The sequence below is a fragment of the Falco punctatus genome (genome assembly GCF_963210335.1).
Source record: "Falco punctatus genome assembly, chromosome: 5".
NCBI lineage: Eukaryota > Metazoa > Chordata > Aves > Falconiformes > Falconidae > Falco > Falco punctatus.
In genome coordinates this window covers 65317028-65342019 of record NC_137584.1, presented here as the reverse complement: position 1 = coordinate 65342019, position 24992 = coordinate 65317028, and the positions used below count along the sequence as shown (strand labels likewise).

General features: G+C 41.6%; 3 protein-coding genes across 8 annotated transcripts in view; all 3 read left to right on the top strand.

Moving 5' to 3' along the window:
* Positions 1 to 849: 849 nt before the first annotated feature.
* On the top strand, positions 850 to 5832 carry GTF3C6 (general transcription factor IIIC subunit 6). Of its 5 annotated transcripts, none has more exons than XM_080388222.1 (6): positions 850 to 1065; positions 2228 to 2308; positions 3941 to 4004; positions 4585 to 4629; positions 4761 to 4874; positions 5184 to 5832. In XM_080388222.1, the coding sequence occupies exons 1-6, from the start codon at positions 994 to 996 to the stop codon at positions 5477 to 5479; spliced, it is 672 nt and encodes a 223-aa protein (XP_080244348.1). In that variant the 5' UTR covers positions 850 to 993; the 3' UTR covers positions 5480 to 5832. The 5 variants fall into 5 exon arrangements, with proteins under 5 accessions (XP_080244348.1, XP_080244347.1, XP_080244346.1 ...); XM_080388221.1 differs by having other exon boundaries at positions 850 to 1071; positions 2231 to 2308; XM_080388220.1 differs by having other exon boundaries at positions 850 to 1071; positions 4764 to 4874.
* Positions 5833 to 8214: 2382 nt separating this feature from the next.
* Positions 8215 to 22851, top strand: RPF2 (ribosome production factor 2 homolog). Of its 2 annotated transcripts, XM_080388218.1 has the most exons (11): positions 8215 to 8355; positions 9012 to 9201; positions 10503 to 10635; positions 11428 to 11465; positions 12174 to 12213; positions 15175 to 15256; positions 15349 to 15425; positions 16594 to 16693; positions 20971 to 21073; positions 22013 to 22157; positions 22464 to 22851. In XM_080388218.1, the coding sequence occupies exons 3-11, from the start codon at positions 10579 to 10581 to the stop codon at positions 22641 to 22643; spliced, it is 822 nt and encodes a 273-aa protein (XP_080244344.1). In that variant the 5' UTR covers positions 8215 to 8355; positions 9012 to 9201; positions 10503 to 10578; the 3' UTR covers positions 22644 to 22851. The 2 variants fall into 2 exon arrangements, with proteins under 2 accessions (XP_080244344.1, XP_080244343.1); XM_080388217.1 differs by lacking the exons at positions 8215 to 8355; positions 9012 to 9201 and adding an exon at positions 9333 to 9476.
* A 148-nt stretch (positions 22852 to 22999) lies between these two features.
* Positions 23000 to 24992, top strand: part of SLC16A10 (solute carrier family 16 member 10) — a 91270-nt gene continuing 89277 nt past the window's right edge. Inside the window, exon 1 of the mRNA XM_080388200.1 lies at positions 23000 to 24982. The gene's annotated coding sequence lies outside the window, so the exon portion shown is untranslated. The remainder of the gene's footprint in view (positions 24983 to 24992) is intronic.

Sequence of the window (24992 nt, the reverse complement as noted above, 5' to 3'; positions counted from 1 at the left end):
AACAAGGGAGAACTACATTACAAAAAACAGTGTGAGGCTGAGGATTATGGAGCATGATGTCCTGCACTTACAAAGAAATAAATTAACACATTATCTCAGAAATCCTTGTTAGATGGAAATCAGACAGGAGGGTGTTCAAACCTGACAAGATAACCAGGAAGCATCAGGCTAAGGACGTGAAAACAGCAAATACAATTTAACCGTGTACAAAGCAAACCACGTCCCTTTCTTCCACCGAAGAAGGGTCTGGCGAGAATTAATCTGCACCGGTGCACGCAGGGCTGGCACACCAGGCAGGCGAGCGGCACGGGTGCGGGGAACTGGGTGCTGGGCTGGAGAGCGAAACCAGGACCCGGCCTAGCAGGGATGATGCGCCGCGTTCAGCCCGGCGAGCGAGGCCTGCGCACGGGGGGTGGCCCCGCTCCGCTGAGCGCCGGGCCTGCCGGGAGCTCCGTAGGCGGCGGACAGCCGGGGCGCCGGCAGGGCTGCGGGGCACGGCACGGCTCGCGGCGGGCGGGCAGCGCCAGCGACACGGAGCCCGTCGGACACGGCAGCGCTCGGGCCCCGGGAGCCGCTCCACGCCGCAGCCTGCCCCCGGGGGCCCTCCTGCCCCACAGGCCGCCACTTCCCCGCCCCCCCCCGCCGCAGCCCCGCACCCTGCTCCCGACGCGCCCCCCCGGCCTCGCGCAGGGCGCCACCTTCCCCCCAGGCCCTGCGCGCCGCCGCCGCCCGGTGACCGCGCCTCACGTCCCGCCGCCTACCGGCCGCCGAGGCGCGCGCCTCGCTCCCGCCTCCTGCTGGGGGCGGCCGGCGGCGGGCGGGGGCGAGGCCGCCGTTGCCGTTGGCGCCGTTTCCAGCCTCCGCCCACCGCAGGGCGGGGCAGAAGCCGCGCGAGCGTTAGGGAGGCAGGACCGGTCGCCCTCTAAGATGGCGGCGCCGCGCTCACGTGGTGCGCGCTGAGGCGAGGCGGGGGGCGGGGCCTCCGCGAGCGACATGGCGGCAGCGGCAGAGGGCGTGGGGGAGGCCGAGAGGAAGGGCGAAGCGGAGGAGGACGACGACGACGAGGTGGAGGTTGGTGGATGCCGACACCGGGACGCGCTCCCACCGCGTTCCCCTTCCTTTAGAGCAGCGTTAGGGGAAGGGGCGCCGCCCGGCCCGGCCCGGCCCCCCTCGGGGCGTGTCCCGCCTGTGGGCCCGGCCCGGCCCCCTCTTCCCCCGCCGGCCTCCGGGCCGGGTGGCGGGGTCAGGCCCAGCGCCCGCCCTCCTGTGGGCCGCCGGGGCCAAGCACCTGCTTCAGGGCCCAGCTGAAGGAGGGGTAGCCCCTTCTCCTCTCTCCGGCTCCCTGCACGGCCTCCCCCGGGAGCCGGTGCCCGCGGCCCGCCGCCGCATGGAGCAGGGCCGGGGCGGGCCGGGCGCGGGGGCAGCCGTGGCCTCGGGCACAGCCAGCGCGCTTCCCTGGGCCCGGCGGGTTTCTCTGCCCCGCAACCGTGGTGTCCCGAAGGCTGTATTCTTCGGGCTGTTCCCCTTCGGGTTTTCTGTAAAACGGCGTTGTCACAAAGTGGTCTTCCAGTTTCAGTTGCTTCCTATCCCTGTAACATCCAAAGATACAAACTACCACTCTTCTGTCACAATGTTCGTGGACGCTTAGTAGATGGTGATTCATGCAAACCCTTCCTTGAATGTAAGATTTTTTTTCAAGGGGTTATTTTTTTGCTTTGTCTTTGCATTTCCCTTGCCCAAAATTGTAAGGAATTCCAAGCAGGAATTGATTTCAAAGCAAGATGTTATAAAGAGTTACAAGTAACCATTTCAAGCAACACCTTGCTTAACCTCTGGTTATGGTGTCTTATATAGGCAGGTTCTAAAGCTTTGTAAAAATATGTTTTGGAATACGTAGCTGGTCATATTATAATTAATAAATCGTTTATTATATCAATCCTCATTTTTCAAGGGTGAAAAAATTGCTCCCTTCCTAGTTGGGAAGAAAAGGCCAGGAAATTCTGGTGTGAAACAGGAGCCTGCTGGACTAGGGGGGTCGTTGCATTTCCTTGGGGACTGCAATATCTGGCTGCCATTTCTGTAGACAATGCAGAATAAGTTAGGTTAGGGGTCTGTTTATTCTGGAGGTCTAGGTCTTTGTATGTTGTTTTTCTTGGTTTGGGCAGATCTTTTTTCTTTTTTTCCCTGAGTTCGGATATATCAATTACGTTATGAACTTACCTTGTAGGAGCAGCTGGTCATGGTGGAACTATCAGGAATTATTGATTCAGACTTCTTAGAAAAATGTGAAAACAAATGCAAGATTTTGGTGAGTGATTACAGCACAATAGGAAAGGGGTAAGTCAGTATGCATGTAAACAGGGGACTGAGGCTGTTTCTACATTCCTTAAAGTCAATAACATTTAGATCAAATCTTTGACAGGGAATTATGCGCACTGTCTTGGTAGTATTTGGCTGCACATTGTGGGCTCTATTTCAGAAATGGCATATTGTCTTTGAATATAGTATTATGTAAATGTAAGGAAGTCTTTTCAGAAGTATTTATAAGCTAGGACCATTATCTTCTCTGATTTCAAACTCGGTTGTATTTTTAATTGTGTATTTTACACATTAAAAAATATTCTTAAGCACAGTTCTTCAAACAACTTGAGTACAGATGACAGGTAAAGCCAAAGTCTTTCTGAATTACACTGTATTTACAATGGATTTCTTTGCAGATACTGCCTGGCAAGTTCAAATGTTGTAAAGGGTAACTGGGTATTAAGCATTTGATAAATAGTTTTGGATGTTGTTTGCTTCACTGTGAGGTTATTGTAAGAATCTGGCTTACCTGTCCTTTTCCTTTTGAGTTCTTTAATCACTTTCTTCATATGGGACAAATCTTATTTGCCCTTCAAAACCGACATGGACTATGAGAGCCGTACAGATAGTATAAGTACTATTGGTTTGCAAATGCTTTCTGAAACCAGACCTTTATTAGAAACTGAAAAGATGGAAGAGAGCATCTCAGGGTATGCAACTGATCAGAATATGTGTGAGGTGGTAAAGTCAGTTCTGAAAATCTCAAATGTAGAAGCACAGTCAAAATTCATAGGTTATGCATCACTGGAAGGGTATGCTTTTATAAGCAGATTTGCTTCCTGGATCTGACCTAAGTTGCTTGAAATGTATTACACAGGTGATTCATTACTGGTATCTGAATGGCTACATGTTCTTCAGTAGTGTTAATGGGATTCTTTTAAATTTTGGGCTTTAAGATTCTCTTGTAATGTTACTAGAAAAATTTTAAGTATCTGTACTGTATCCTATTCATATCCAAATCTACCTGTGCTCATTCCACAGAGTAAGCATTCCTTGAGATTTTTGATAATGGACAACTGTTGTTAAAACTCCAATAAAAGATTCTGCTTTGTGTTATTCTGTTTAGCAAGTTTTCTGTGATGCTGGTCACATAAGGGGAAGGCAGTCTCCATTTCTGCATAGTCCAAAAAAGAATGCAATACAGCCAAATTTAATACTAAAAAACTTAATACTGTTGCTTGGTACAGATGTGTTATTTTTCTTAATTTCCTGTAGTAAAAAAAAATCAACCAACCGGAAATATGTTCTGCATGTTAGCTTAATGCTATTGATGTTCTCAACTTAGGCAGCAGAAAGAGAATCCCAGAGCTTATACCTTGCTTATCTTCAATACTTCGGTTTTTTAAAGGTACAAGAGGAAAATTGCACAAATTCCTATTAACCTGTGTGATATTCTGCATTTTTCACAATTTACTACATAGTGCCTCACCTTCAAAACTTTTACCGAAAAATTAGTTAACTTTTCAAGGAAGTGATGTAATCTGGATTCTGCTGTATCTGTTTTCTCTGATCTTACAGCAAGAAATTTGCCTGGGCTAATAGACCTGACATCTGCTCGATTTTGTCTTTCTTTTTATAGGGAATAGAGACAGACAGGCCCATTTTACAAGTGGACAGATATGTATTTGCAGGAGAGTATGAAGGTAGGAAAAATGATGTGGATACAATGTCTCCTTTTTCATGTGACCCACAGCACTTTCTTAATGTCAGTTAATTGCACTGCAGATAGAGAACATGGTCCTGTGAGGTGCTGAAGTTGTGAGTTGTGTTTGTATAACACCATATAGAGCAGCACCAGTCTGAGTTTGCTGCTAGATTAGCCATGCGTCTGTGTTACTTACTAGAAGGTATGCCTGGAAGTGGACTCCAGCATCCACCAGCTGGTGTTTCTGCAAGGCAAAACATGGGGCGCAAAATGCCTTGAAGTGAATGCTTCTTGTCTCCTGTATGAGCAGGACTGGCACGTTATGCAATTTGTAGTTCTCCCGTCTGCTTTTTGGTGACAACACTGGTCTGGAAGAAAATGATCTGGAATCCTCCCTTGTAGTAACTTTCAAATGACCATGGTTCTCCTGCCCGTTCTGGAGTTGGCAGTGTGGTTACCAGTGCTGGGCCTTTGTGAGGGGCTGGAAGTCAGAACATTCCCAGAGCTGTGCCAGTGGGTGTAGTGTCTACAGCTGATATAAATTAGTCTCTAAGACTTTCTTTCTATGTTTTCCACAGATGCCTTGGGAACCTGTGTGGTTTTTGAAGAAAACACTGAGCATGGTAATTGTGATTTGATGACCAGTTCATTGTGGTAGCATGGGAGGTTAAAAATGTTTGTCATGCTTCACTTGATAGTGGAATTCACTATAATGATTGGGTTTTGGGTATTGTTTTTTCTCCTGTCTTCATAGTAGATGCAGAAGGCAACCAAAAAGTACAGCTGAAATACAAGTGCCACACAGTGAAGAAGTTGAACATGACACGGACACTTTTGACAGAAAAGAAAGAAGGAGAAGAGAATGTTGGTTAGTGCCTCTGCTGTTATGCATAGGGCCATGGGCGGATTATGCTTAGGAGTGTCAGCCTTGTGTGTTTGGTTCAAGAGCATGCAGGAAATTAGGGGAACTTTCTTCTTTAGGTATCAAATGTGTGTATTTAAATACAAAACAAAAAATAGTGTTGGTCCAAATTAATGAAAGACATCTTTCTGTTCTAAGTAATTCTTTACTTAAATGTTGGTCAGTCTCAGCCTTAATAACAGTGAACCTAAAAAAACCTGCTGTTAACTCTTAACTCCTTCTGTCACTAATATCAGTTTTCCTTCTTTGCATCAGGTGGAGTGGAGTGGTTACAGATCAAGGACAGAGATTTTTCCTACAGCAGGCCTAATACAATTTGCAGCTTTCTGCGTGAAAAAGAAGATTCTGAGGAGTCAGTTCAGGCCCAAGACAAATTAACTGAAGAGTCAGAGGGAGAGGTGAGTGGTGGAGGAAATTCTGATGTGAATTGTGATCTGGAGAAGCAGCACAGCTTGGAAATAGATGCCTCTCTTCCCCTGCCTGACAGCCCTGCTTCTGGGGCAGAGGATTCTCCTTCTGGAGGTGTTGCCTTAGACAATACCCCTCCATGATATCAGCTCTGATCTTTTCAGGAGTTCTTCATGGAGTTAGTGGGCCAACTTTTATAGGTCATGACATGATTTCCAATTTATCTGAGCAATTAATAGTGGGAAAATGGACATTGTATTCTTGTGTATTGCTTTTGTGTTTGGATTATAGTGGGGAGGGCTGAAGTGTCTTTTAAATGGATTGGAAATGTGTGTATCTCTACCTCAAAACTGAAGAAGAGGAAGTGGTTACAGAACTAAAAAAAACCCCAACCTTAGAAAGACGTTGATGTATTGTTTAGTCTGGAGCATTTTGTAAAAAAAATTAAAATATAAAAAATATCATTGTTTAAAATAAAGTCCTGAATTTTTCTAGTGTAGCTTTATCTTGTGTGTCATATTCAGCTGCATACTATGTCTGTGCTTGTTCTGCAGCTATTGAAAGGAAAATGTGTGGCTTTTGTTACCTGTTTGAATACTCAACAGATTGCTTAGTTTGGATTTTCTCTAGCATCCTTTGTCCCTTTGATGGTCTTAGAAATCCTTCATGTGGGAGGGGATTTCAGGAGGTCTCTTGTCCAGCTTCCTGCTTGGAATAAGGTCAACACTGAATTTAGGCCAAGTTGCTAAGGGCTTTGTCCAGTCAAGTCTTGAAAACCCCTGTGATTTCAGTCAGCAGCTGAAATCTGGGTCATAATGAGGCACTGGTCACTCTTCCTTCCCCCACTTTCTATATAAGGTAATGTGTGTTGTACAAAAGGAAATATCTCTCTTTTTTTGTGTGTGTGTATTTTGGGGCTTTTGTTGGTGTCATGTTAGGAAGGGGGGTTTCCTTGAACCCTTTGTATTTGATCAGCCTGTCAGCTTCCAAAGAAGGATCTGTCTGCTACTGGCCTTTTGGCAGTCCACTATATTGGAGGGTGATTCGACTAACCTATATGGGGACTTCTGCTGACAGCGTCACTGAGTCAAATGCCTTATGACAACTACTCAAATCTCTGGAGACAAACAAAATGAACTTCAGCTGAAGATTTTTATTATAAAAAATGCAACTTTGTGACAGAATAATGTTTGAAGATTGCAGGTGAAAATACACTGCAAAACAGGCTTAAAACAATACACCCTGTAACAGCTAGCATGAGTTAGTCATGGAATAAAGTTCTTACCCAGTAGATCTCCCTATGGGGGAGAAGACAGGTTCAGCCTGTCAACTGATCCCAGAAGTTGCAATGGAGTCTTCCCCAACTTCTCCCATCCTTTGCTTACTTTTTACACTTTGTAGTACATTGTATGTTCGTTATCACACACAGGACTGGCTACAAGTTTCTCACTTCTAATGCAAATTAGTACATATCCTCAGGTAGCACTACTGAAGTTCTTTACTAACTATGCATGCTCCTCAAGTGAAGTTTTGCCCTCTTTTGGGCGGGGGCGCTATTTGAGTTGGAGGTTGTGATCTCCCACTGCCACAATTACCTTCGTCCTGTTTTCAACTACTTTTCTGTTGATGTCAGTGGATTGCAACACTTTATCAACTTGTCTTCTCTTGTGGCCAGAACTTTCCTTACTTGAAGGCTTCTTTCTGGACAGCTTAGATAATAGTGCTCTTTTCACTATCTGTTCTTTGTTTCTCATCCTTCCCAAGGCTGGCTCTCTTGATTGAAGTCCCTTCACCTGTAAAGAGTGGGTCAGCTTGACCTAAACTTTGTGCACAGATTTGTTTAACATATTGTTAAATCAGAGTTTGGTAATTTAGGCGTTTAGACAACAATTTCCCCACTTTGGGCTTCTTTCAGTTCAATACCTGTTCATTTTCTTTACATTTCAGCGGAGCTTGAGTGACTCTAGTTATACATGTTGTTACTGATTGGTGTCACGTGCCTGGTGAGGTGTGGTAGTACCTTGAAGGTAGGCAACTTTGGGGTGGAGGTGTGCATTGGTATTGCAATGACATTATTTCACCTGAGGAAAATAATTTTTCCACAATGGTTGGCTCAGCAGCAGACATCTTCTCATACATTCTTCATTTGAAAACTGCTGTGCAGCTTATCAGCTGTGTGGTACCATCAAGTTCCCGTTCCTGCAGGGAGTACAACAGAACCTGGCCGTGGGCTCTCTGCTCTGTTACTCCTATTGGTGTGTGCTGAGCTGGCAGGGTGTGTTGCTTAGGAGCCCCGTGGTAAAGTGGATTCCATGCATGCCAACCATCCTGAAAGCTATAGCTGTATTTTACCCTAAAAAGCTTTCTGTAATACTACACTTCTATTAGGTCCCAGTTTTCTCTAATTTTACCCCCAAAGTAATTCTTCCACAGCTGGGATTTTTTTATTTTCCCCTTCTTGGCTCTGATTTTTTCCTCTGGCATTTTCTGGAGGTTTTTATACCTAAGATCCTGTACCCATGCATTAGTCATTCCCAAACTGATCCATGTGACTGGATTGTGGCCCTTAGCTAGTCTGTAGGTTGATGCTACATACTGCTACATCATTTATATTGTCACATAGCATTTCATAGAGAAGTTGAGTATGTGGTGCATTCATGATAATAAGCACAGCATATTTTAAACATAAAACATTTTCCTCATGACCTTTCTTCCTTCCTGCTTTTCTCTGCTTCCCTCAGAATAGTTAAACTGTGAGGGTGGGAATGCCTAATTAATTCCAGCATTATTACATAATTATGTAATACTTTAATTAGCAATGATCAGAGAAGTTCACCCCCAGCATTGTTCACAGCACAGAATCAGTAAAGGTGTCATCAGAACAGTGCAACCGTTTCAAACCATCGATCCCACTGTTCCCTTTTTCTGTGTAGAAGCAACTTGGATCATGAGGAAAGGGGAGACAGGGAGAGGAAGGTGAGGAAGAAGAGAGAACACGTTCTATATGCTTCCAGCCTGGGTATGGATATTTCACATGGTGGTGTCTGTGCTTGAGGTTTCAGGCAGGCCACGCAGCCTTCCTTCTGGATTTAACTGCAATCATGGAAGTGTAAAAGCATTGTTCAGACTTCATTTGTATGGTGCTGACTGAGGATGACTATAACTGGAATAATGATCTTGGGAATATTACGAACTGGAATAGCGTCCACCCTAGTCTGCAGCGGGGAGCATTTGCGGTGCTGGGCTGCGCTTGGGCTGGCGGCAGCGCCTGCTGTGGTGGGCTGAGCCGAGGGTGCTTCCCAGAGCTCATTTGCTGTCAGCGAGCAAATACAGCAATTCCCTGTTATGTTCTGTTAACCAGCTGCTAAATCTGTCACGATGTATCTGTGAATTTTTGTATTACGTTCAAAGCAATATTCTAGCAGAATGGTTTCTGCCCCTTTTCAGATTTTTCTTCCAGCAGTATACTGAAGCTGGTTTTGGTCTAGTTTATCTGGGGATCAGTTGGGGTTTTTTTAACACTTTACATATATCACAAACTGTAAGTAATAATGTTTGGGTATTTTTAGGTTTTATATGTTCTTTATAATGCTCAAACTTCTGTTTCTATTATTATTAGCCATAATTTTGGCAACCATACTCACTTTTTACCCATCTTTTCCCCATCCCTCCTAGAAAGCAGGTGCTACGAGTGCACTGCTGTGGACAGCAAACCCCTCAGCGTTACCGACCCGGCCACAACCAGCCCAGCCAGCCGGTTATTCCGAGCACCAGTCAGAACTGGGGGGTGGTGGTCTGCGGGCCGGCGTGATTCCTGTCGTCAGCGCCACTGCTGCGCTCCCAGCGCGCCGGGCACGGGAGGAGGGTAAGCAAGAAGCTCAGAAACAAGTCGACCGGCCGCACAGTTGCGTCACCGCATCGTTATTTGTGCGGCCGTTACTTCGCACCCACCGCTCCGCGGGGCCTCGCTCCTGCAGTGCTCACTGCCGGCCCGGCGCCCCTCCCGCCGCTCTGGCCCCGCCCCTCCCGCCGCTCTGGCCCCGCCCCTCCCGCGGCGGATGTGACGTACCGGATGGCGCTGCGCGGCGGCGCGCACGCGTGAGGCGGCTGGGCAGCCATGGACGCACTGGACCGGGTGGTGTGAGTGTGGCGGGGGAGCGGGGGGCCGGTTGTCCTCTCCCGGCCCGGTTTGGGGGCTCCGAGCTTGCGGGCTGCCCGGGGCCGGGCGGGGCGTGCTGCGCGGCTTCCCCGGGCCCTGGGTAGCGTGAGCGGCCTCTGTGGGGCGGCGGGGCGGCTGTGGGGCCTGGGCGGCGCCGGGCTGGGGAGGATTGCAGGGGGGAGGCAAGCAGAGAGGAAGGGCCTATGGAAAACTTGAAGGAAGGAGGAAAAGGAGCGCTGCCGTCTTTTTATTGGAGGCAAGGCAGCCTTTACTCAGCTGGTAAAGTTAAAGGAAGCGCGGTGGCCAGCTGGTATTGCACTGATGTATTTCCGTACGCTTCAAAGAACTGTCTTCATCTGTAGTTGGAAGTACCAGTGTAGGGGTTTTTGTTTGCTTTTAAAATGAAAATAAATACAATGCTTCACCGAGAAGATATTAAAAGCTTTACATTCATCTAGTGGAGGAATGCAGTGCTTAAGTCGCATAGCTATTAATTTATATAAGCTCTGTGCTCCTGCAAAGGCTGGTGTATTGCACCTAAATACTGCGTGGTACTGCTCTCTAGTTCCTCCCAACAGGTATGCCGTGCCTGAGCTTTCCTTTTGGATGCCACTGATGGTCTTTGAGGAACTTTGTTTTCTTCTCATTTGCAAGTCTGATTGAGGAGGGAGCTGGTGTGAGGGGAAACTTTCAGCCTGTCAGTAGTCTCTGGGAATTCTGGTATAGCTTAAGCTCTAAATTAGCAGAAACTGAAAAGTCCAAGACTGTAAAATCGGCTTTGCTCACTTGGAGGGACAGAGAGGAAGAGGAGTGATGGTGAAACACATTCATCTGAGACTGGGCTTTTAGCATTGATAGTAATTCTGCAGGTTGGGATTAGTTTGAGTGACCGAAATGAGTTACTTGAATGCAGCTTGTTCCAGTTCTTGTTTTGTTTTACTCTTTTTCTGCAGTGTTAAGTGTTTGTTACCAATACTGACTTTTTAACTGTTAACTTACTATTGCAGAAAGCCTAAAACTAAGAGAGCAAAAAGATTTCTTGAGAAGAGAGAACCCAAACTTAAGGAAAACACAAAAAATGCTATGCTAATAAGAGGAGGAAATGCAAACTTAACAGTGACTGAAGTGCTTAAAGACATTGTAAGTTGTTGGACATAGTATGCAACCTTCCTTTCTCTTTTTCTTACAGTTTGCATGCTCTCTGCTGCAAGATCAGTATTTTCATGCTCTTTCCATTCCTCAAATCTTGGATTGCCTAGTACTCCAAAGGTGTCATTACCTACTCCTTGATGGAGTTTCTTCTGAAGTTTTGAGTTTATTCTCTTCCCTATTATTTTTCCCATGATTATGTCGTGTATAAGGTGAAGTGTTGCAAGTCCATTTGAAAACAAGAGAATTAGATACAGAATTGGGACTGGATCACTCAGGTGAAGTCATATCCCAGAATCCTGTAAACTGCTTGTGTGTATTGATATGGAGCTTTGAACCTCTCTTAAACTTACAAATCCTGTCTCAACTCCATACCTGAAAATAGCGTAGCTGTTCCTGCACACTTTCCTCTCCTTGTTTTGTCATTTTATTACCATTTTATGCTGATGATAATCAGGTGGTTGTTTACTCCCTTTTTTTCCCTTTTGCCCCTAGAAGCAGAAGGATTCCATTACATAGCTTTGATTTCAGCTGTTTTTCAGTTATTTTGTTTTATCTTAGTTTCTAGAAGTAATTCCTTCTGCAATTAATTGGGAACCAAGTTTGCTACTAACTTGAAGGGTGTTATTGTGAGCAGGCCTTTTGAGGTGCCGCCTTCTAGACTGATTTGCACAAACAGTTACTCTATTTTATATGATCATGTAAGTTGTAGGGGTTTAGAAAAAACAGGGCTGTGCACTTACATGTTTTAGCGATAATGTATTTAACTCTTGTCTTTTGCAGTATGCTGTGAAGAAGCCTTTTGCTGTACTGTATAAAAAGTAAGTGGTCTTGCTTTGACATCTTTGAGTCTTTTGACAAGACAGCTTTTGGTAATTTCAAAGCATGAATAAAGATGCTGGCTAGTGTGGGGGCTTGAACGATGGAAACGGTTGCAGAAGGTGACTGCAATTCGTCATAAATTTCAGTAGACTGGAAACAAGCTGGATGTGACCAGTGTTGGTGCTGAGGCCAGTTCTATGCTGAGTGTTACGGAGCAGGATTCAGCAGGCCTGAACAGTTGGTTTCTCTGACTGATCTGTGCGAACAGCTATTGAGGTTCTGTCTCAGGTGGGTAGGCTGGAGTTCTTCTAGCTGAATTCTTAGAAGTTTGAGCTACAAATTATAATGATAAGTCTTGCTCAAAATGGGAACCCAGTATCTGTATGGATGTAGTGCAGAGACATTAATTGTAATAGCTAAATTTAACACTGGATGAACTGGTAAAGGCAGGGGTTTATGAAGTGTCACTGGTGGTGGTGATCTGGAAGTCAGACCCCAGGACACAGGAAATGTGGAAGAGAGTACTTAGAATGGCAACAGTGGCACTAAGGCACTCCTGGCACTATTAATAAGGCTTATGGTTTGAACTCTACTGCTGGAGTTTCCAGTAGAATACATAATTTTAATGTCAGAGAACTAATTAGAAATGTTTATATGGGCCTGCTTGGTTTTGGGTTTTTTTTTTAATATTTTTTTCCCCCTCGCAGGAAAAATATTACCAGGCCTTTTGAGGATCAAACATCATTGGTAAGTATAAACCACATCTTCTCTTATGACATTTTATAGCCTTAAAGTCGTGAAGAACTTGGTTGGAGGATAATTTTCTATTACTCTGTGAGAAACTAGATGACAAACAAAGCTTATAGGGAGTTTGGATGAGTTGAAGGTAGGGCTGTGTCTAGATTTATGGTGACAGTAGGCATATTTTTCCTCTGGCTGCAAGACAGAATCATCATTTTGTGAGGACTTGGTCTTTGCTGCAAATGCATGTTTCTGTAAACTGGCAGACAAATTTAGGAGTCTGTAATACCATTATAAGTAATGGTGCTTCATATGAAAAGAAGAATAAAGTGCTTTATTTTGGTTTTCTGAAAGTTAGTCCTCTGAAGTGACATAGCTTTTGATCAACTTGTTTTCAGTTTGGTGAATTTGTAGGTTAAAGTAGTTAAATGGAGGGGTCGTAGCTTTCTGTGACTTCCTTGTGTTTGAATAGAGGGAAAGAAAAGCCCAGCAGAGTACCACATGCATCAGCTGTGCAAGTGTGAGATGGTTGTTTAGAGTTCTGTTCCAACATTCAGTCAAGAACTGCCAGGAAAATGCACAATTTCAGTTAAATATGTGTATTTGTCCTGCAAAGAGGTTGTAACAGTGTCCTTGGAGGGTATTTTGGAAAGGTAGGTATGTTTGGAAATACATTTAGTGATATGCTCTGTCTGGGTCTGGTGTTGATACAGTGCTTTAAGGTCAGGATAATTCATGAGCAGGAAGGCAAAAAGTAGAGGTGCTAATCCTAAGATTCTATCTCACACATTTGTTCTTCAATTGAAGCATTACTTTAACTGCAGAAATAAAAGCAGAATATATATATATTTCCCTCAACAAAATGAGAGAAAGGAGATAATGATATACAGCTGCAGTTTTACAATAAAGACAAAAATTAATTATCCCAAAAATATGTTGTTTGGTTCCCAGTGACCATGATTTGATGATGTTTGCTATGTGCCACTGCTGACTCACACAGGGAAATAAGGGTCAGCTTTCCAATGTGTGAGGCAGCTGTTGAAATAACTCACTGAAAATGCATGCTGAAGTTGGGAACTTGGGGGTATTGTATTAAGTAAATCTGTGTGAGAAGAAAAAAAAAATCACATATACACACTGGGCAAAAAGGCACTTTCTTGTCTGAAAGGGATTGTGAAAATAAATGGGAAACATACCCAAGGAATTCTCTGTAAATAAAAAGGAAGAGGTGAGGTGAGATATCTAAGGATCCTTAATGATCATTAAGGGTCCTTTTTAAAAAAAAGCGAAGGCAGCCAATAGTGAGTGCTAGAGGAGTTGCTGAAGCTGTATTGGGCAGTTGAGTTAAAGCGTTAGGATCAAAGAATCAGTGTGGTTGCAGCATAGATAGACCAACATAGAAAGTTACTTAATATGCATTATTACTGAAGCTGAGGTGTTGTAGTACGTGCTTCTGCTCCTGACATGAAGCATAGTAATGCAGCCATCCCTGAAATATCCTGAGGGGAATGGAAAACTTACTGTAGGCAGTGGGGAAAGTTGTATGACATAGCTGGATAACTTGATTTCACAGTCATATAGGAACTACCTGATGGTCAGCTGACCACTGGTTTAAACTTCTGATAATTTCTGGGAAAACATGGCAGTTAAAATCATTCTGAGATTTTACAAGGGGGTCCTTAAGGGAGCTTTAATTCTTGTAACGTCAAAACAATTCATTGAGAGTAGTCTGAACAAGTAATCAGAGGCTAGAAAGATAGGGAAAGTCAAATGAAACTAGGGTGTTTTTTTTGTTAACTTGGTTACAGGCATTTTTTGAAAAGGGCAGTTTTGCAGTGTATGTGCTGTGCCAGTACATGCAGGATACATCTGAGGCATTTGAGTTTGTTGCATCTTTTTCTTAAACTATCAGATAGCTCTTAGAGAATTTGCATATAGCTGATAGAGAATTTACACAGTGATTAACAGGGCTGCATGCGCAAGTGTTTCAACGGGAGTCCCCTCAGACCTGTTCTTGATGAGTCTACAGTCAGTATTTTTCAGAGACCTGGTGGCAGAGCTCAGCGCTGAGCTGTGAGATTTGTATGTGCAATTAATCCAGTTTAGGGTTGCTCCTGAGGGTGTCCCTTGTGACCTCCCAGAGGGGCAGAGCTACAATGTCCTCTGTGATGTGCTGCTGTTGCAGGGGTGGGAGGAGATGCAGTGGCTTTTTCTGCTTCCCATCTGCCAAGTGCAGATAGATAAATTCTGATGCTTCTGGGAAGTACTGGATAAATAGCCTGTGTGTATATTTAGGAACCACAGTTGATACACAGAATGAGGGGCTGCCTTGAGACGTGGCAGTACATAAATAAAAAGGCTTTGGAGCTGGACATCCTCACAAAGAATTGCTGTAGTATGGGCTCTGGTTCAAGGTAGGTTCTTAATCTACTCCACCTGGAGGAAAGATGTCTCTTGATAATCACCACTGACTTGGTTTTAAGTAGCATTTTAGTCTTAAAAAATTGCTTGCTGTTGAGGGAATTAACTGGTTGTTCAGAAACTTAAGCAAAGCTAGTATGCTGTATAAAGCTTAGCTGAGTCACCAAAATGAGGTGTTACAGTTGCAGCCAACTTGCAAATACTCTTCAGGCAAGGAGAAGTGGTTGAAGGTATCTTATGTAAAAACAAATAATGAGGAACTATGAAAAAGGGCATTACAGATAAAATGGCAAGAAAAAGATGGCCTGGCTTGATCTTTAAGACTGCAGTGGGGAATAAAAAATAAATTAATTGTCGTCTGAACCTTGAATCTAGCTGTCAATTTTAGATTATGTGGACCTGGACGTGCTCAAAACTCTTCTGGCAAGTGCAGCTGTCCTTGTTAAGCAGCTCTTAAACTCACGTGTCTGTGATGTATGCCATCACAAAATATTTTAAACACTACAAACTGGAACTCATTAGTTTTTCTCTTTTCCTCAATTGTAGGAATTTTTTTCCAAGAAATCAGATTGTTCTTTGTTTCTCTTTGGCTCTCATAACAAGAAGCGACCGAACAACCTGATAATAGGTAATGTGTCTCACTTGGGTTTTTATCTGGATGAAATGTCTGGTTTTCAATGAATATTTAAATAACTGGATTTTCTTTTTTTACTTTCACAGGTCGTATGTTTGACTATCATGTCCTAGACATGATTGAGCTAGGCATTGAGAAGTTTGTATCCTTAAAAGATGTCAAGGTAAGGAATTGCTAATTCAGTATTTCAGTGACATCTACTGGTGGAATTTTTTTTTTTGTGCATTAGCTTTTCCTGTGCTTTGAAGTAAGGACAGGAGTTTAAAAAAGCATTTCATGCAGTATATGAGGATTGCTAATTTGTATACCCCAGAATGTTATTTTTATGCTCTGTTTTTTATTTTGGTTGTTTTGAGCAAGCTCACAACTTTTTTTTCAAATTCTTTTTTAGGCTTGTTTTATTCCTAATATTTTTCTTTTTAATTAGTTACATCTACAAAATACCTTAGTAAGGTTCTGCTCGTGGTAGGTTCCTACATAAACTGGCATAGGCTTAGAAAACTGAAATCTCTCTTCTCAAATTATAATCAAAAAGGGTCACTGTAACTGAGATGATTCTGAAACTTTCTTTAGCTTTCAGTAGCACATAAATGCCAGTTTTCAGGGAACTATACTTAATTCAGACAGGGAGCTAACATCTTGGTTGTTTGAAGCTAGAGAAAATTAACTTTGTGGCTGTTAAGTTTGTTTTGGCAAGACTGAAACATTTCATGTATGTGTACTTTTGTATCAAGCAGTTCATACACTACAAAAATAAGGGATTTTTATGATCCTTATTCTCATCACAATCTATAAATTGGCAGGATGGTCTAGAGGGATAGTGAAGAAATTATGGTTTATAAAAGTGAATCTTCCCCTTGAAGTCAGATTGTAGTATGTGTCTTTGTAACACTGTTTATAGCAGGGAAGTTACAGTTAATTTTAACTTTGGCCAAAAAATACATTTACTTCAGTGACTGGCTGAACTATTCTTTTAGCCTTTTTCATGTGCTCTCCAGTGTCAGAAGCACAATAGACTTGTTTGCCTCTGATTTTACTTTTCTTACTAGTAATTGCAGTCAAATTTTCACCAGAAGATGTTATCTTATACATTTTTTAGGAAAGAATTTCTTTAATCAAGCACAACGAATAATACAATTTAAAAACAATTTTTAAAACCAAAGTCCTTCCATTCACAGTACTCTTCATTGAAAAAAAGGTGTGTACTCTGTCCATATCTATCACAGGTCACAACAATTTTTCATTCAGAGTTGAATGGCTGGCCACCTATTAAGTCAATGTGTTCCCTAACGCTATCTGAATTTTTGTTCTGTTTTAAAATTATTCCACAGAACAGTAAATGTCCCGAAGGAACAAAACCTATGTTGATATTTGCTGGTGATATGTTTGATGTAAATGAAGAATACAGAAGACTGAAGAGCCTTTTTATTGGTAAGTATTTTGATTATTTGAGCAGTAGGATTGCATAAATCAGTAGGAGTATGATCTGTTGGGAAGTGCTGGTTTGTCAATAAATGTTTGCTTATGTTCTGCTCAGAAAGAAACAAGAACAGCTATTTGCAAGTTTCTTGTCACATGAAATGAAGGTTAACTGATCATCATGACTGTTAGAGGGAGGGGGAAAAGACTAGCCTAAAAGACTCTGAAGTTGAAACTTTGTGTTCACTAAAATTCATTACTTAGTGGGAAAATTCTGGCCTTTTTCAAGAAGTCTTTATCCTGTAATTTAAGTATCAAATTTTAATTTGAAGTCAGTGGATTAAGTTCAGAAAGCGGGATGTTTTTGCTTACAAAAAAGGGTATAATTGAACTTGTGTTTTTATAATGAAAGCATTTTCTATTGGAAATTTGACAGATTTAACAAAAGTGCCATTTATGAGGGTACTTGGAAAGAACACGTGCAGTAAAAATCAGCTGTAGATAATAGCTGTGTCATAACTTCAAGGCAGGCTTGAACTTAGTAAACAAACTGTCGTAGAGTTTTTGGCTCTTTCAGGGATGGAGGCTCTGGAAGATGAAGTACATTGTGTGTTTTTTCTGGGGGGCTAGAAAAAACTATACTTAGAGTAGCTTTTTGAGACATGGAAGTCGTATGGTGCTGTATCTCTTGACACTTAAAAAGTGTGTCTGGCTTGGTAGAACTAGAACTGGTAAGTAGGGTGGTATGTTTTTTCTTTTTAATAGGTTTTCATAAAAGTAGATTACTTTTTTCTTCTAAGCTATGGTGAAATACTGAAACTTGCCCAATAAGAACAGCCTTGTTCTTTTAGTTCCATTCTTGGGTCGTACTAATTCATAATTTTACAGCTTTGCAAGATCTCCCTTTCATATAAAATAAATATTGGTTGGGCTCTTTTTTCTAAGCAGACAGATAAATGATTGCGCTTTAGAAACAGACCTTAATGAGATTTTTTTTTTCCCCTTCATGTTAAAACAAGATGCTACGTCTGAAATGAGACTGAGAAGGGAACAGGAGAGGAAAAAATTTGCATCATGTCAATATGGCTGAGTGGTTCTTGGGGATAGATGAAAGGCTAGTAACTGTGCTTATGAATTTTTGAAGGTGGGTGGATACTGAACACAAAGATTGTGTCACTCTAAATGAATATTTATACTGCAGGAAGCAGATGCGTTATTTTCTGAAGTGTATCTTGTGCAGGCATCTGCACAGTGCTGGTGGATTGACATCCAGATGTGCTCATGCACTCCATGGTCAAACAGCTTGATTCCTTAAATGAAAGACATCCGTCGTTAGGTAGTTGCCAAATAATGAACTAGTCTTTCCTGTCTATTTCTTTTGATGTTCTTCTGTAGTTTCTCCTCTCCTATTTATTTGCCTTTAATGACTCTGCAGTCAAATGTACTCATAGGGACACCTGATCTTTCTTCTTGAATGTACACCAAGTATTCCAGGTCTTAATGTGCTACTGACTTCTATGAAATACTTAGATGCCAAACAATAGAGAGAGGAAAAGGTTAAGGGGTGTAAAACCTTGAAAGTATCACTAACCAATTAAAATTGATGGATAATAATTCGACCTGCTTAAAAACTGACTTTAACTGGTAGGGAAGGACTGATTCTTTCTATTCCTGCAAAAGACAGTGCTTTTGAGCTGCCACTCTATTGCTAAGAAAGATGGAAAAATGTCTTTACAACAGCAGCAGCAAATATTTTATTACTGTGGCAGTATTGTTGGGATCCCAGAAGGAATATTAGATAGCTAACAGATTCTTGTTGCCAAAGCAATGTGATGCCAATGACACTGGTGAACAGCCAAGCTTTCACTGGCTTTTGTGGTATCAGAAGGGTTTATGCATGTTTAGAATATCATCTTCCAGCAGTTTCATTGTAAAATTGAAGGGAAGGGTGAATTAGTGTCTTCATGGTAACCAAACCCTATGGTCCACTTAAACTCTGAAGAAGTTACTTAGGAGAAATAAATGGCAGCTGCATTTTTCTTGAGAAACCTGGTTGACAAAGACATGCCTTTCTTTCTGTTTTGGTTTTTGTTGCCTATTGATGTGGTAGTGTAGGAATTCATTTATGATGGAAGTCCTTGGAATGCAGTTCATGAAATTCTAATAGCTTTTTATGCTTCTGTTTATAAAATATTTCATCTCTACACACCTGCTTACTAGTTTTGTTATTACACACACATTTAATCCTAAAAATGGCTAGGCATTATGTGACTTATTATACACTTCCTAAAATGTTGGTTTCCAGGAGACTCCTGCAGTTTTAGATTGACCATTGGCTTGTTTGTCATACAGACTTTGAGTGCCTCAAAGATTTATGGGTTCTTTCTGGCTGAGGAAGTGGATGGATGGGAAATGGCTGGGATGGAGTTTGAACTCTGCTAATGATAACCATAGCTACATAGGTTACAGTGTTACCAGCTTTTGGATACAAATTAATACAAAAAGAAGTGGATAGACTCATGTTAACAATGTAGGAATTTAATCTGGGAATTGAAAGGTCCTGTGAAGCTCTCTGCAGGAAAAAGTAAATTAGAAGTTCTGGAAACATGTTGAGGACAAGGGGCAGAAAGAACTAGGAATGGAAAGAAAGGAGAAAGCAAATCCCTAGTCCAACCAAAGCAAGGGTTGTGAATTAAGAATACATTAAAAAAACTTCAGCTCACTGGGTATACTGAAGTGTAAGGTTTCTGCAGCTGTTGAGCATTGCCAGGGAACAGAAATTCCTGACCACCTGCATTTGTTGGAGGAGATCGTCCTGTGGGTAAAAAGATGTATGGTGCCACAGGAAAATACGAAAGGGAGATGTTGCCAATAAAACTACTGTTAATGTTCGCTTCTGTAACCACAGAAAACTCGTTGAAGGGAAAGTATATGCCAGAAGCAAACAAAATATTTTATTTGCAACTTTTCCTCTAACTACAAGCTTAGCCTACAAAATGAGGAGAGGATTTAATTGACCAAAGAAATTCCTGGCTAGACTCCAGCTGATATCTGCCAAGCAAGACTTTGTTTTGGATGTCACTCCAGTGCTGGTTGATGCTTTAAAAAAGGCAGTGGAGGAAGAGACAATTAGCCGAGGGATCTGAAAATGGGACAGAACGGAAAAGACTGATGTGTTTTGCATCTGTTAGCAGTTCTCCTATGTTTCAGCATTGCCCTGTCATGTTTATTAGCACACCTTGTTCCCTCAGTCAAGGTCACATTCTTTCTCCACCCTATGCATATGTTGGACAGATTGCTGTGCTAACTGCAAGCTCTCTGATTGCACAGTGTTTTTTTCATAGCCTGATAGAAGAACCTTGCAAGAGATGGCTCATTTTGTATTTAACTTCTATTTCAGTGTTCTTTTTGCAAACTAAGCAAGTATTTCAAGTGTCTTATTTTTATATGTGTGCTGCTTGTTAAATAGAGAAAACATTCATTGTAATGACAAATACTGCTTTACCTAAAGGACAGAAGAGCTTTGTTGTGGGGGAGGTATGAAAGAAATGTTATATCTTAACTTTTTCCCCAAGTCAGAGAGAGAAAATGTAGGTAAGAGTAGAGAAGATACTGTTTTGTATTGGCTTTGATCCTTCTTACTCTTCCAAATCTGGTTCTGATTAAGAATCTTAAGTATCAGGTTTTTGAATGATGTCTTTGAACAGATACCTGAACTAATGGCTTCTCTGTATTGATCTATGTTTAGCTGAGCACAAACTGGCCTAAACACAAAATAAGATAAATTCAAATTTTATGACTTTAGAGCTGAATATTTAGAAGAATAGGTAATGCAGTTATCCCAATTAGCTTAATAAAGCTAAGTTACTGCTCTGAAAGTGTATTTGTTCTTCTCCATGCACTTATTTTTAGGTAGTGTGTCTATTGCTACCAAAGTATCCCTGGGAAGTCACTGTGTTCCTGTTGGGATTTCTACATGCTTTTGGTTTCACTGGTGCAGGGGCTAACACATGCAATGTTAAGCTTCTCCCATGTTTTGGTGGGGCTGTGTTTTAAGTAGCAGCTATGTCTTGAAATTCCCATTAAGCATACAGATTTGGCTTTTCTAGAGCCGTCTCTTTTATAGCGTTAGCTAGTTAGATGCAGTAAAAATATCTATATAGGTAAGGAGCTCACATCACTGATGTGATGCGGGTCCATTATGAAATAAACCAATTTGTTATAGTCATCTGTTGGTTTGATTTTCAGCGAAAAAACCTGGCATTTATACCTTTTAAATATTCTTTCAGATTTCTTCAGAGGTCCTAGCGTGCCCAGTGTTCGTCTGGCTGGTTTAGAGTACGTTCTGCATTTCACAGCTGTAGAGGGGAAAATTTACATGCGAAGTTATAAGTGAGTGTGTGTTTTGTTTGGTACACTTGTCAACTTTTCCCCAAATTTCGCCTATAGTTGTGTAACTGAACTGGCTTGAGCACTAGTGTGCTGCATTTAAAGCATGTAATGTGTAGAGGTGTTCTACCATAACACAGAGTAACTTGTACAGCAAAACCAAACACTTCAGCCCAAAACCTGCTGCTTCCTTCCTTGTTGAGCTCCTCCTGCTAGCTAGGAGGATTGCTCTTTCGTATGGTTGGATTGCTAAGGTGGTGTGAATTAACTTGGTGAATTCAGAGAGCTGTCCTCACAGAGTTAGTCTGTTCTTGGGCTGATTTCTAGGACTCTTCTCGCTTAGGTGTTTGTCAGAGAACAACAGGTAGTAGGCTGCATCCAGTGAAACACCAGGAAAACCAGGAAAAGGCAGCATAAGACAGTCTTTCTTGCTGTGTTACTGTTCACCCTCACAGTTCATGGCCTTGCCTTGGGAGGCTGTGAGCATGTGTAGCTTGTGTTCCATGCAATTTTGATTTCTCTTATAATAAAAATCACTTTCATCAGTCTCGTTCTTAAAAACAAACAAACAAAATTTTCTTGGTTAGCACTCCAGTTATTTTGCTGTAAACAATAGTAAATGTTGTTAATGTCTATTAATACCCAGGGCACTGTTTTGAATTTGAGGAGTGATACGGCTTTCAGGGTACTGGGACTGAGTTTTAAATAATACTGATAATACTGGTCTCATTAAAAAAAAAATAAAATTAGGTTATATTTTGGGTGTGTTCAAATTGTGATGGGACGAATATATTAAAAATTGCTATTGACAGACATATTTCTCAATAATAGAGTTAGCAGTAGCAATTGTTTTTAATAGTGTTCTGAACTGCAGGACTGAACTTGCCCTTTAGAAAGACAGATAAATCTATCACAATGGTGATTTTTGTTTTTTCCTTCTAGGGTGCTTCTGAAGAAATCTGGCTGTAAAATACCAAGAATTGAACTGGAAGAGATGGGACCTTCATTAGATCTAGTTATGAGGAGGACACATTTAGCTTCAGATGACCTTTATAAGCTGTCTTTAAAACAACCAAAAGCCTTAAAAGTATGTACCTTGGAAAGTGTATTACTTACAGATCTATCTGTGAAGAAGAGCAAAAGCTGAAGTATGAATTACTGTATATTTGACCAAAGCTGACTTTTATGTAGGCCAGCTGGAATTTCTGGGGCCACAGCACTTTCATGGTGATCAGCTGGCAGGCTAACTCTCTTCTGGAAGCATATAGAGAATACAGAAAAATTTTAATCCCTAAGATCCAAACAATGTATGCGGCCTTGCTTTTAGGCCCTCGATTCTCACCAGAGCTGGCACTCTCTACTCAGAAATATTAATGTTGTTCTTCCCTTACAGCCTAAGAAGAAAAAGAACATCTCCCATGATGTGTTTGGTACAACTTATGGTCGAATCCACATGCAGAAACAAGATCTTGGTAAACTGCAAACACGGAAAATGAAAGGGCTAAGGAAGAGGCCAGCGGAGAAGTCAGCTGAAGATGGTGGGGTTAGTCCCAAAAAGTCAAAATCGGCTTGATAAGCTGGAACAGCTTTGAAAACTCTTTGTACCTTCAAATTTAGTATATATATTGTAATATAAACACGTTGGACATAAAAGATTCATCTGCAGTTTTAATTTTATAAAAACAATCTCTTTAATGGTTTGTCATTGTAAAGAGAACATGGGAGTTTTGAGCTTTAACATGGAACTTGGTTATTTAAAATAAAAAAAGTGATATAACTTGCTTAGTTTTCTGAAGCTGAGTACTTACTCTCATGGTGTTGGCAAATGTGTGCAAGTCAAGCAGGTGTCTCATTTCCCGATCAGTTTTATGGCTGTTATGTTGGGAACCCTTCATCAGTCAACTCATCTGTTAAATACTGTACAGGACCAGAGCAGTGCATATGCATAATATACACAACACAACTTCTCTGTTCATTTGTTTTTTGTGTTTTGATTTTTGTGCTATTGCAATACTTGATAAACCATTTTCTAACGTGAACTCACAATGTGCCTGATGCCAGACTATGTTTTTAACTACTGCGCCAAGCCCTACTTTGCCACTTGCAGAATCGGGAGTGATTAAGATGTGTTTACTGTGTTCAGTCACCATGGTAGCAAAGTACTTGGTGTTTTGCATTAGGCATAAATGAAACCTTTACAGTTTGAATTTCTAGCTTTGATGCTTGATTTGTGTCCAGAATGGAAGTATGTGAAGCTACTGTGAAAGGTACAAGTCTTTTCTTCTTACCCTGCTTTCCTTCTCAGTTTGTGCTCATGAGTTAGTGAAGACTCAGTTAAAGACTTGAGTAATGGGGATGAGAGTTTAAGAGCTTAATGAGACTTTGGTGTGGTTTTGTATGTTTTGGAATGTAGTGAAAAACCTTGCCTTTTTTTCTTCTGCTTGTCTCTTTGGCAGCTATTACTCTGCCCTTTAGCATAATTATGGTAAAGGTGTACACACTTTATCGTAAACACAGCAAGCTTGTTCATCCTAGTTACATTTTTAATAGTTTATCTTTTCTTGTTAGTTTTCTCAGTGTTATCAGCCAAAGTGTCACATGAGAAATAGGCAGTTTGTTGTTTTCACCTGTCTTCCGCATCCTAGATGGAAGCTGCTGGGCAGCTTTGCTGTCCTTATGTGATAGCTGAGCTGTAACTGTGGCTGTGCAAATACTACATGTGACGTTCTTGCTGTGCTGGTTTGATAAAACTTGTGTGAAAAAGAAAGAGCTTTACAAGTTTGGGATCTTTTGTTAAAGCACAAACATATTTATCTTTGATGTATTACCTTAATTTTTTCATCATTAGGTAAAATTGCATGGCTCTCTTCTAAGCCCTTTTCTCCAATCTGTAACAATGTGTTTGAGAAATTGATCATTCCATAAGCTACTTCAGATCTGTATTTCTCAACATATCTTTCTGAAGTACAAATCCCTATGCTTTTGACTGAAAGCCATGCTTGGTAATAGCTGTAGAAAAATTGTACTGATGAGCGTGCTGTCTGTTAGGAACTTGTAAAAGACTGTAAGTTCATAGACTACAGGCATGCTGTCTTTTTTAAAAGACTATAAATTGTATTTTCCTAATTTGGAAGCTAGTTTTCGTCCTTAATTTGGTTTTTAATAGCTGACTTTCATAGCAGTAGTGTAGACCATCTAACATCCTGTTAGATGCAAAAAGTGAGACAGTTTGCCCCTTGTATGAAGAGGAAGCTCGGGCAGCTGAGGGCTGCTGCACCTTCTGACAACTTTAGAGAGCCGCAGGGTCCTCAAGTGTAGGAAATGGATCAGTGGGGAAAGCCCAGGTGCATTTATTCACCCTTTGCAGCGTTTTTTGTCTCTGCTGTCTAGAGGTGGAACCTGAAGTGCCTGATGTCCCGCATCTGGGGCTGTTTCTGCAAATACCCTTTTATTCTTAGTTTTTGTACTGCTGAAATACAGCTGCGTGGTGGACAAAATGTGTTAGGTATGAGGCAGGGATAAATTCTGGATATAATGTAAGGATAATTAGGGTATGCTTTTTCATACTAAACCCTTTCAAGTTACATTGTTAGAAACTGAGCAAATTTTAATCCTTGCTAATAAATACTTCGTACTATTCAAAGTGGTGCCATTTTGGTGTGAACTCTGAGCGGGAAGTGGAAATGCTCCCTTGGTTTTTCATGGCAGAAATGAACCACTCTGATCTCTGTATGAGAAGACAGAATGAAGCCAAATTAACAGCTGAATTCACCTCATCTCTTTCAGAGAAGTTTCAACCTTGCTGTGAAGCTAAAGGCTGGTGGCTAATGTTATTTCAGATGTATGGCATGTACAACTGCACCTCTGCATGGTAGGCAATTGCTGCATTCCAACTATCTGATTTTACTCAAGGTGAGTGGAG

What these genes read in the sequence shown, in the direction of transcription:
- RPF2 (XM_080388217.1), top strand. Translation starts at nt 9,454, where the DNA reads ATGGACGCACTGGACCGGGTGGT. An exon ending in CTGAAGTGCTTAAAGACATT is followed by an intron (nt 10,636 to 11,427) that starts GTAAGTTGTTGG and finishes TGTCTTTTGCAG; the next exon opens with TATGCTGTGAAGAAGCCTTT. An exon ending in TTTGCTGTACTGTATAAAAA is followed by an intron (nt 11,466 to 12,173) that starts GTAAGTGGTCTT and finishes TCCCCCTCGCAG; the next exon opens with GAAAAATATTACCAGGCCTT.
- GTF3C6 (XM_080388219.1), top strand. Translation starts at nt 994, where the DNA reads ATGGCGGCAGCGGCAGAGGGCGTGGGGGAGGCCGAGAGGAAGGGCGAA. An exon ending in ACGACGACGACGAGGTGGAG is followed by an intron (nt 1,072 to 2,227) that starts GTTGGTGGATGC and finishes CTTACCTTGTAG; the next exon opens with GAGCAGCTGGTCATGGTGGA. An exon ending in ATTTGCAGGAGAGTATGAAG is followed by an intron (nt 4,005 to 4,584) that starts GTAGGAAAAATG and finishes TGTTTTCCACAG; the next exon opens with ATGCCTTGGGAACCTGTGTG.